General features: G+C 37.0%; 1 protein-coding gene across 1 annotated transcript in view; it reads right to left on the bottom strand.

The window, feature by feature from the left end:
* RXFP1 (relaxin family peptide receptor 1) overlaps positions 1-12,442 on the bottom strand; it is an 81,252-nt gene that overhangs the window by 21,884 nt on the left and 46,926 nt on the right. Inside the window, exons 6-10 of the mRNA XM_084884165.1 lie at positions 8,704-8,775; positions 5,651-5,722; positions 2,595-2,666; positions 2,429-2,500; positions 503-577 (exon numbers count right to left, since the gene is read on the bottom strand). Coding sequence (XP_084740291.1) covers positions 503-577; positions 2,429-2,500; positions 2,595-2,666; positions 5,651-5,722; positions 8,704-8,775 — 363 coding nt within the window. The remainder of the gene's footprint in view (positions 1-502; positions 578-2,428; positions 2,501-2,594; positions 2,667-5,650; positions 5,723-8,703; positions 8,776-12,442) is intronic.

Below are 12,442 nucleotides of genomic sequence, written 5' to 3' on the forward strand. Positions count from 1 at the left end.
AATTTACAGGGTAACTGAGCTCTAATAGTGGAGTGATACTTATTACAACAAGCAATGCTGTTCGGTAACAAATTTTATGGAACTTATTCTATTGTGATGACTTCAAAATAAATTCTAAGTGTCACATTTTCACTATGCAGAATTTAGAAAATTTAGTCTTTTTGTACATATTAATAGGTGAATAGGTCAACAGGGAAAAGGGGGAGATGTTATATAGATACTATGCCATCCCTTCTGTCTTCTTTCTGCTTCCACGTTTTTTTTTTTGTTTTTTTTTTTGTCTGTTTGCTTATTGTTGTTGTTTTTGAGATTTTATTTTGGAGAGAGTTTAGAGGAGTTAGTTTGATAATGTGATGTTTAATAATAAAATCATGTTAAAGTAACTTGAGGAAATGTGACATGACATTAACAATTTACCATTTTACAAAACCTAATATACAAACAAACTAGGCAAAACTAGAAAAGTTAGTTGACTTTTTAAAGAAAAGACAGAGCAACTTACAGCCAATTCAGTCTTGGCATGTGCTGGCAAAGAGGTCTGTCAGGTAAATGGGTGAGGACATTATTCATCAGGCCTCTGAAAAAGAAAAGAAATAATTTTAAAAATCACATTTTTTTCTAGTAGTTTTATTTAACTTAAGCCAAACATGGTATTATCATTATTCTTATGAAACCATGAAAATCTCTTAAGTTAGTTGTTTTCTCTATTTTGGTCCTGTGCTTTATATTTCAATGCTTGTTGGTGATAAAATTAGATAAATAATATCTGTCATATGGATGAAGCAATAATGCTAGTAACAAAAACAAAACAAACAAACAAAAAACACCAACCAGTGTCTTTCAATAGTGGGCAGTAAAAAGGAGGTGATGTTATTTTTAAATTTTTAATTAAAATATTTTTATTGATTTCAGAGAGGAAGGGGAAGGGAGAGATAGAAACATTAATGATGAGAGAGAATCATTGATCAGCTGCCTCCTGCATGCCCCCTAGTAGGGGTTAAGCCTGCAACCCAGGCATGTACCCTAACTGGGAATTGAACTGTGACCTCCTGGTTCATAATGAGTCAACATTCAACCATTGAGCCATGCTGGCCAGAAAGGAGGCGCTTTTAAATGAATGTTATTTTTCTTTACTGAGATTAATATAAGGCAGTAATGGTGTGCTTAAGAATATTTCAATAAAATATCACTGTGAAGATGTATTCAGTTTTGATGGACTCAAATTGTGGAAGACAGAAATTGTTAAAGCATCTTAAAAATTGTTAAAACTACAAAATAGTCTTATCCTAGCTAATAAAGAGGGAATATGCTAATTGACTTCCACGCCCTCAAAAATGGCGGTGCCCACGGCCACAAGATGGTGGCACCCAGAACCCTCAACCCTGCCGGGGCAGCAGGCGTGCAGTACGGCCAGGCCCTCCCCACGCGCCTGCCTCTGGAGTTCCCCCAGTTCCCTCAGCCTCCCAGCTGTCCAGGGCCAGCCCGAGGCACAGGCAAGCCTCAGATGTCAGCTGCCCAGCTGCCCAGGGCCGGCCCGAAGTATAGGCAAGCCTCAGATGGCATTTGCCCAACCACCAAGGGCTGCCCGAGGCTTGCACTGCCGGCAGTAACAACAGCAGAGGTGTGATGGGGGCTTCGCCCACCCCTGAGGGCTCCAGACTGTGAGAGGGGGCAGGCCGGATCGAGGGACTCCCCCATTCCAGTGCATGAATTTTCATGCACCGGGCCCTAGTAAACTATAATTAAATAATGGTTTTTAGTTGTAAAGCCTTTTTTAGGGTTTTAACAATTTCAAACTTAAAAAAAAAAAAAATTCCAAACTTAATGCTGTTGAACTTAAAACAGTAATTAAAAAAATATGTAGATTTATCGTTTACATGGATCAAACTCACTGAAATATATAAAATCATTTTTATATTTTGTTGTGTATTTGGAAAGTTAGTACCACTAAAATAAATATGTTTCCATAAACTTTCAACCTATGATTCAAATAAGATATAGAATGAGAAATAATGCCACAGTTGATAATATGGAAAATTACAAAAATAAAAAGTAGAAATAAACCAAAATATTTAACATTTAAACATCACCCCCCCAAAACACACCAAAACACTAATAACAAACAAAATAAAACAAAACAAAACCAGAATAGGAACTATAAGAAGATTACTCCCCACCCCAATATTTTTGTTTCTCATTCTTTAAAAAATATCTTTATTGTTGAAAGTATTACACATGTCCACCTTTTTTCCCCATTGGCCCCCTCACTCGGCATGGCCTTTCAGACTTTCACCACCCTATTGTCTGTGTCCATGGATTATGCTTATATGCATAATCTCTTCCCACCCCACCTTCCTTCTGAGAAGCAGTAATTTTTATACATGTGTTTTCTTTTAATTAAAACATTTGCTTTAATTTTAATACTTACAAGAGTATAAGAGAATTTAGTCCATAAAATGTTAGTGGGGAAATTTGGCTGAGGTTATTATCATCAATTACCCTGCCAGCCAGAAGAAAAAAAAAAAATCAATTCACTTATACACTTTTAGAACATAAAAACCAACGCCATAAAATGCCACATAAATTAAACGTACAGCCACTCTAACTTGTGGAGATCTTCAAAAACACCAGGCTTCAAGAAGGTTATCCTGTTATTACTAAGGTGCCTGAAAAAGGAGAAATGACCACAGTAAAATTGGTATTCCTGATAATTTTATAATAAGGAAATGAAAAACAATAATCATACATCTTAAGGTTTTTTTTTTTTGTTTGTTTGTTTGTTTTTTTCTCCTATTCTTCTCATCATGCCATTTCCCTGGCTTTGGATCTCTAAAAGTTCTTTGTCATTTACATTTTTTATGTCTAGTTTTTACAATAATTCTCTCAGAATCGATCAATAAACCAATCAGCCGTGTCTTCATTCATCTATTCATTTATTCATCAAATTGTTTTGAGCACCCACTCTATGGCTTTATGATAAGCATACCATTTATTTTTTTGAGGGGCCTTGAGTCTCAAGGGAAGACGGCATGTGAACAGGTTATTACAGAAACAAGAGGAGAGGAGAGAAGTGTACCGTGCACGGTGCTCTGACAGTGCAGAGGAGAAGGCACCTGGCTTTGCTGGGGTCGGGGCTGCAGAGCAGGAAAGAGTGAGGAAGCAGGAAGACTTTACCAAAGGAGGCACGCTCGAAAAGAATCTTGGACGAAGACATGCCATTCACAAAGCAAAGAATGGGCAGAAGTTATTCTAGTTAGAAGAGATGGCTTATGCAAAGGCAAGTGGAGAGTGATTAGTGAAGGGATTGCCAGATAGTTCAGTGTGGCCTCGCCATGCGGCTGTGAAGACAGTTAAGAGATGAACCTGGGAGGCAGGCAGGGCCCTCTGTTCGGGTTAAAAGGACATGGCATGTCTTGCTAAAGAGGTTGACCCCACCATACCTACCCAACCTCTCACACTTTTACAGAGTAAATCCCCTCTCTTCTATGTTGATCTCCTCTCACCATGTTGATTTCTAACTCAGTTTCTTTAGTGCATCAATTCACTGCTCTGAATCTGCTGCCAGTTTGATTCCTAGCGCTGTCACGGACAGTGTGTGACCTTAAGCAAGCAATTAGCTCCTGAAAGCCATTGCTTCTCCAACTCTAAAATGGAGACAGTATTAGTACCTGCTCCTAAGGGCTGATGTATCATTCGAGGCAATGCACGGCATCAGCACTGGCAAGTCACAGTACTCAGTACATATTATTTATTATAAGTGTTTTCGTCCATGCCTCCCACTTCAATGTCTTTCCTCTTCTTTTTCCTCTCTGCCTATGCTTCATAGACAAGTATCAGTTTAAGTTCCACTTCCACTGATAACAAGGCCCACCCTGATTTCTCTCTTTTCTCCACTCTGCAGATCTTAAGTAGACATCCTGTAAAATGTCTCCTGACAGGAACCTCCCCTTCCCCCGCCAAGTTTGACTTTTGCTTAAGGGCAGTAAGGGCTGAGGCCCCGTATTAGAACCACTTCCTTCCCTCCCTTTCAAACCTGGAGCCTCAGGTGGGCACAAGAAGAGGTGAAGAATAGCTTCTACACTTCCTCTGAATACCTCAGGGGGCTCCCTTGAAAGGTAGTGGAAATCTGTCAGGTACAGACATTTGATCCACCCATGCAGTCGGTGTTCATCTGTTGAGCCCAGTCCCTTTTCTGAGCCACTCTTCGCTGCTCTGGACACAAATGGTCCATTCTTTCACTGAGTCATCCTACGCAGCAGCTTTTGTTTGAACGACACAAGGTAAGGACTCAAGTAACCTCTTTAGTCATTCCCTCTTGTTGGGTGCCTGCTGCGATTGCTTCTCCACCTAAGACTAAGGAAGCTTCTGGAGAATGAGAGGCTTACGTCTCCTCAGCAGTGGTACAAGGCTGTTCTGGAAACACTGATGTGCAGGCTGCTGGAAGGAAGTTGGTCTGACTTATCTTTCTTGGCTCCTGCACCCTCTCAGAATCCGGGACCAGTTGGCAGACATCCCCCAGAGGTCCTTAGTGCTGCCGTGGAGGCAGGAGAGGCTCCTAGCATCAATGCTGTGCTCCCTCACCAGCCATGAGCCCGGCTTCTGGCTGAGCGGTACTCCCCCTGTGGAAGTGCACTTACCACCAGGGGGCAGCTCCTGCATTGAGCATCTGCCCCTGGTGGTCAGTGCACTTCACAGGGACCAGTTGTTTTGCCATTTGGTAGATTTGCATATTACGGTTTTATTATGTAGGACTAGAGGCCCAGTGCATACATTTGTGCATGGCTGGGGTCCAGCCAGCCCGGCCCCAATTGGGGTTGATTAGGGCTGGACCTGTTGCGGGGAGGAGATGGTGGGAAGTTGGCCAGCTGGTCTGCCCAGATTGGGGCTGATTAGGGCTGGGCCGGCTGTGGGGAAGGGCTGTGGGCAGTGGGCTGGCTGGCCCGAACCAAACAGGGTGGTGGGGACCCATCAGAGGTGGGGTTGGTTGGGAGAAGGGGCCGCAGGCAGTTGGCTGGCCAGCCTTGCCCTGATTGGGGTGGGGTGGCTAGTCTGGGGTGGGGCTGGGCAGGAGGAGGGACTGCTGGAGATTGACCGGCTGGTCCCACCTCCTTTTGGGGTAGAGGGAGCCATCAGGGGCAGGGCCGACTGGTTATAGGGGCCAAGGGAGGTTGGCTGGCCTCACCGGGATCAGGCAGGTTCACTGGCCTCAGTGGGCGTCATATCACAGCAACTGGTTGTTCGGGTCATTCCAGTGGCCATATATATATATATATATATATATATATATATATATATTTCTTGTAATATGTCTGGCACAATGTGCCTAATTCTTTCCATAAATTTTCTCATTTGTTCCTCACAACAACCTTGAGGTAGGTACTGTTATAATTTATATTTAACAGGAGAGGCAACTGATGCTTAGAAAGGAAAATAAATTGCTAAACTTAACTCACTTAAGTGAGTGATGAAGTCAGGACTTGAAAGCCTGAATGACTCAGAACTCCATGCTCTTAGCTGCAATGCCATGTGCCCCTTCTGCTCTTTGCATATCTCCTCTCCTAGGCATTGTTGTGGGTTGGAGGGCTGGTATGGCCTGGGGCGGGACAGTCTGACAAACCACTGTATAACGGGCAAATGAATTGGTACTTACAGTTTAGTAAGATTGTACAGTCCTCTGAAAGAATACTTGGATATGGATCTAATCTTATTGTTTTGCAAGAACCTGTGAAAATTATTAAAAGGAAAACATAATGATAATGATGACGTATCTATATTAATTCATTAATTGTAACAAATATGCTATAATAATAGAAGATGATAATAATTGGGGAAACTAGGTGAGAGGTATGTGGGTATCCTCTGTATTATCTTCATTTTTCCATAAACCTAAAACTGTTCTAAGATTAAAAATAAATAAATGAAAAACAATGAAATTGACTTTCAGTTCTGCAAGTTGAAAAGAATTCTGTGGCTAGATGTTGGTGATGTTAATATAATGATGTGAAGTACTTAATGCCTTGAAACCTATACTTAAAATGGTTAAGAAGGTACATTTATGTCAAATGTTTTTTTAATACAATTAAAAAAATCTAATTATAAAAGGTATATATAAGGAAATAATTTAGTGAATGTGGACATCATGTAACTTTGTTTTGCTATTTTAAATTCATGCATGATTAGGCTAGTTTTTAATTTAGAAATACTAGTTGTAAAAGTAAAAAAGTTAATATCTAAAATTTAATATTGGAATTTTCTGAGAATAAAATTTTTATTTTTTATTTTATTTTTTTCTGGGAATGAAATTTCAATGCACAGTAAGGCATTAAATTTAGTCAGACTTTTTAGCTATAATTTTTCAAACTTGTTGGTGTTTGACATAGTGCTGGCAAACATATAAGTAAGGCCCCCAGAAATATTCCATGTCTGCTAAGCAAATCTACTTTAATCTTATTAATTTGACACCCAAAGTCTCCCCCCCACAAAAAATGTTTGAGGAAACTTATGAGGAATATACATGACAAAGAGAAAAATAAAAATGAAAAGAATCAGGACTAGAAGAATATAAATTATATAGGAACATCAGGACAAGAAGGCAGCCTTACTTAGTTAATAACTAAAGTCGCATTGATAGTTTGACCCTGAGGCAGCTGGAGGACAAAGGAAATAGGTCCCAGAGCACAAGCAATTGCATCATATTCACTGGTGAAGCTGTGTGTTTTTATGGCCCAGGTGGTGGGGTGACCAAGGAAGACCTCCAAGCCTGAGTTCATGCTCTGAGGGCTGTCCGTTTGGCTAGTCTGAGTATATGTATACATTTTTATAAATTTTAGGAATGATAAGGGAGAAACCAATACAAACACTTAGAAATTTTGACTAAAAGAGATCCCCTATTTCTGCAACATGCAAGAAAATCTAACTTTGATTATAAAAAATTTTATTTTTAAATTTATTACATATAGCAATTTCACAGATCATGTGGCCCAATCACATAGTAGGTAATGCATCTTGCTCACTAATACATAGACTTTAATATTCATTTATTTATTTATAACTATTGTAATGAGCAAAAAATAATGAGGTAGGTACTGTTATAATTTATATTATAACAGTATAATATAAATTGGAGGCTGAGCCAAGCTATACATCTGATAATCAATTAGAATTTTTTTAAATTAGGCTATTTTTTTTTATTATTTGGAACAAATTGGCTGTTCATGAATTAATTTAATGTTCTTTGTTTAAAAATCATAAACTACTGTGTTATATAAACCCTAACTTCTTTTAAACATGTGGACATAAGGTGGTGCTGTAGATCAGAAAAACTCTTCATAGTACAGAAATCAGAACATAAAGAAGTATTATCTTGAAATTTTTGTATCAGGCATAATTTTGACAACTTCTTTTTTGTTGATTGATAAATGTCCAGAATAAAATTCTAAAAAGTAATTTTTATTGGAATTTCTGTGTTCAAATGTGAAATATACTTTTTTTTTGGTAGATTCAAAATATTTAAACACAAGCATATGACAATACGATTTATTCACAGGTTGGCCTAAATAACCAGTTAACATCACCTGGATAATTTTGGATTTTGAGAGTACTTACATCACTCTAAAGCCCACCTAAACAAGAGAAGCTAGAATGTCAGATAGTACTTGGGACCAAAATAAAACTCAACCTGCAAGGCAGATGTGAAAATGGAATTTAGTCTTAGGTGGAGACTGAGTTTGCAAAACTGGGGGCAGGGGAAGCTCTTTTTATTTTTATACACACACGCAACACACACACACACACACACACACACACACACATATACACATACATACACACACACACATACACACACACACACACACACACACACACAGTATATATATTTCAGAGAGGAAGGGAGAGACAGAAACATCAATGATAAAAGAAAATCACTGACCCAGCTTGTGTTGCTCAGTGGTTGAGTGTTGATCTATGAATCTGGAGGTCATGGTTTGATTCCCTGTCAGAGCACATGCCCAGGTTTTGTGCTCCATCCCCAGTGTGGGGCATGCAGGAGGTAAGCTGATCAATGATTTTCTCTCATCATTGATGTTTCTATCTCTCTCCCTCTCCCTTCCTCTCTGAAATCAATACATATATAATAGTATATATTTTTAAAAAAGAGAATTATTGAGCGGCTGCCTCCTGCACTTTCCCACTGGTAATGGAGCCTCCAAACCCGGGCATTTGCTTTGAGTGGGAATTGAACCATAACCTCCTGGTTCACAGGTAGATGCTCAACCACTGAGCAATGTTGGCCAGTCTATGGGGGAAAACTCTTCACTATCTAATCTTGACTGCAGATGTAGTACAAGTTCTTCATGTCTTTCTTTAAGGTGTGTGTTGAGGTGATCCATTGTTAAATAGTGCAGAGAGTGAAAACTCCTGATGGTCCCCACTTTGGCAGAGTAGGGCAGGAAAACTTACAACACACATTCTCTAGTTTCCTTGGGGATAGGTATATAAGATTTTTCTAGAATGGCTTCTACAACTACTAAAAAAAAAATTACCTGGTAGTCTCCAGCTAACAGCTAAACAAGTCCCTAAAGAAGGATTAAGTTTAAACAGTGGTAATGCTGCTGTTACAGACATGGGAAGAAATAGATATGCCAAAAAGTTAATTTTAATACCAATAATTAAATTTTAAAAAATTGAAACTTTTTTTCTTACAGTGTCCGAAGATCATGGTACTTCTTGAAGGCATCAGCAGGAAGTTTTCTTATTAAGTTCTTCTGAAGTGACCTGAAATAAACATAAATTTGGATTCTTACTTGAAGTTTGCTTTTCTTTATTTTAAAACCACAACAATATGGATAATTATAAACTTTATTTACTTTAGCAACAGCTCTCAGGAAACATTTTGTTTCATGATGCTATGCTCATATTCCTAGTATCATTTTAACATGGTCTAATTGTTGATTTTGTATTAATTATATTCTCTTTTCTTAAATTAGATTACAGCACTATAGATATGACATACAAATTAAAGATAATAAAATTGAAAAAATAATTTTTAGTTATGTTCTCCTTTTCTACTTTTATTTAGCAGACATTAGAAAACATCTCAGCTTTTGCATGATAATAAAAATAGCATTTCTTTTTAAAACACATTCAAGGACTTAAATAACTTTATATTCTTCACTATTTCATTGTTCAAATTCCACTACTTTGGCTTCCTTTTAAAATTAGTTGTGAAGAAAACTGTCAATTGGTACATACAATTGAACCATCCTTATTATATAAGTGGTCCATTTCAATTTCTAATAAATCATATGGAAAGATTTTGCCTTGCATCACAATTTGAAAAGCAGCTTGACACAGACCAGGTCCACTTTAATTGTGATTTTGTTGAAAAGGACCTAAAATCTTTAAATATTTTTTTAAAGGAAAGCAATGTAAGGTAATAGTAACAAAATAAAACAAACAACAAAATAAAAGCACAAACTAAAACACACACACACACACACACACACACACACACATACACACACACTCAAAAAAAACCCAACAAACCAAAACAAAAAAAACAAAACACAACAACAACAAAAAACACACAAAAATCCCCAAACAATTGCAGCTGGGATCCCTTACATGAATCATACATAATCTTTCCATGTCAGTCTTTTCTTTAATTTTGAAAGAATGGATTACCTCTCATAATATGATGTTGTTATTATTACTAACACTGGAGGCCCGGTACACAAGAAGAATCTTTGATATACTTAAAAGAGACACAAGTGAGGTCCCATGAGAGAACACAAGAGCAGGAGGTTAATTGCATTTGGTGTGGGCCTGCCAAGGCATTAGCAGTGAGTTAATTAAATGTTTGACAAAATATAGCAGGCTAATTTTTAATTTGATAGTTTTTTGTGGCGTGCAAGTGATGCTACAAAGATCCAAATGGCCCTTGGCAGAAAAAAGGTACCCATCCCTTTAAAGTTTCTTAAATAATGTTTCTTAGAAATTTGGGTTTTTATTAATGGTGCCTACAATTTATAGGCTCTTTCTTTCTAAATGATGCCAAATGTTTTCACAAATAGCATTCTCTATATTTTCATAGGGCCCCAGGAAATGGAAGGAGGTAGGTGTTGTTATTCACACTTAATAGAACAAACCCAAATACTTTTTAATATAATAGATTTTTTATTTTAAAATTAAAATTCCAAGTTTGACTTCTCACAAAGTGAAGTATGTGAATGAAAGAGAGCAACTGCTGGCTTTATTATTATAATTGTTAGAGCTACCTCTAGTTTTTATAAAGGAAGTTCTTATTGGGTGATGTCATTTTAATGATAAAATCCCAGGACCTTAATGTCAGCTTTCATAGAGTTAATATTTAGCAAAGTAGAACAATGCAGAAATAAACATATTTATATATTTGTCTCTTTTGTTATTAGCATTATGTGAAATATCTTTAACAATCCCAACTTCAATAAATATTACTTGGGTTATTGGGTTCTTTATTACTTTACTTATATATTATTTAGTCCATTTCTGAAATTTCTCTATGATAGTTCTGACTCAAAATATGGACTGAGCTCAGTAATAAACTCTCCTAATATTTACTCTCCTAATGTGTTTGCTGTAAAGCCTTTTCTCTGCGGAATGGAACAAACACTGGGACGAGATATGATGCTGAGTCAGTGTTCTGCAGAGGAAAATAGAAATGGACACCCTCAATCAAGCTGCTCAACCCAAAGTGCAAGAAAATGCTATTTCTAAAAAACACAAAATAAAATAAAGTGGTACAGACATAAACTCCTGCACTCCGTTCTCACATCTCCAAATTCCTATAGGAAATTTCCACGGCATGACCTGGTAACCTCAAATTGAAAGAAACTTCTAAAGCTAGAGTCCTCCCCTACTTATTGCCACCAGGCTCCCCATCCTTGGATCACCGTATTACTCAGAATAGAAACCTCGCAGTCATCTTGGACTCTTCTTTCATCCTCGTCTTTCTATAGCCAATCATTTATGATCCCGGTTTTTCCTTATACCAAGAGTTGAAAACCGGTGGCTCATATGTATGCACACATCTCTTTATGTATATATGTATGTGTGTATGTACAAATGCATATACATTACACATGTATGTCTGGTGTATGTATGTCTGTATGTTCTGAGCCAGAAGAGCTTTATTTTTTTTTAATTGAATCAGAATACCTTTAGGTGGGACATGCACTTTCTAATTAGTCATTGCCTTATCCTCCTCTACTTCTCCAGCGCTCTTCTGTTTCTCATTTACAAAGATTAGCTGAATTGTTTAAGAATGAAATAAAATTTTATTTGTGGAAAAATAAAAAAAAGATTGGTAGCATCAAGGTATTCTTTGGTTTGTATTTTTGAGTAATTTGATGTAAGCATTGGGGTGATACTTTTTTTCTTTGAATATAGAATGAAATCATCACACATTATAAAAATCCAGCAGTTCCAGTCAGAATTTAAATCATGGAAACTCTCCATAGGACCTCAGATTTTTTTTGTGAAGAGATTATTATTATTTTTCTAGTAAGACTAATTACTATAACAAAAAACATTGGTGAATTGAGGCTAGGAAAGAATGCTATCCTTAGTTTAGGTGAAAATGTTGCTTCCTTTGGAAAAGTCTCTGTAGCTTACCCTGCCGGATGCCCTCAGCTCATTGTCAATTTGGGTAAAGTCCCTAGATGACATCACTTGGGTAAACTCCTGGATGCTATTTATTTGATGGCACCACTATCATCATAGCTATTCCCCACCCCTTATATAACTTGCTGGGTTACATGGTTTGGGTTAAAACAAGGCAGAATTTGCCAACATTTGTAAATTTAAGAATAACTTTTATTTTGCCCTTATATATACAGAGCCATAAGTCACTAAAACATCTGATGAAAACAAAAAAAACCTCAGCAAAAATATTGGATTAAAATATCTATTTTTCACTGATTTCTTTTGAAAGTCTCAGCCAAATGTGTATATTTGTGGTGTTGAAGTTTGCTGAATTCTAATCTGTACTGGATCAACAAACCACTTAATATGAAGATTTCTGTTTTACACATATAAGTTTGAGTTACTTAAGAAAAAACCCCAATTATCAACATCTCCAAACCAAATGTGACTCAGAAGAGTTTAATTTTAAATGTGAATCTTTGGGAATATTTAATACCATTTATTTAACTTTTTAAAAATTTATATATCAGAGTGTATTAAAACTTATGTTCAATAAACTCTAAAAGAGTTCTTTCAAGTAAACACTTGATAAAATAAGAAAGCTCTATATAAAAGTTTAATTGGCAGCTTTTTTCTTTAGCAGCACATACAATTGATTGTGTCCTTTGTTTAGATGAAATATGGTGACATTATATTGTTATGAGGGACTAAGTAAGTTAATGCATGGAATAATTTAGAATAAGGGTAGCATTTAATACAT

The sequence above is a fragment of the Pipistrellus hanaki genome (assembly GCF_964339955.1).
Source record: "Pipistrellus hanaki genome assembly, chromosome: 5".
Taxonomy (NCBI): Eukaryota; Metazoa; Chordata; class Mammalia; order Chiroptera; family Vespertilionidae; genus Pipistrellus; species Pipistrellus hanaki.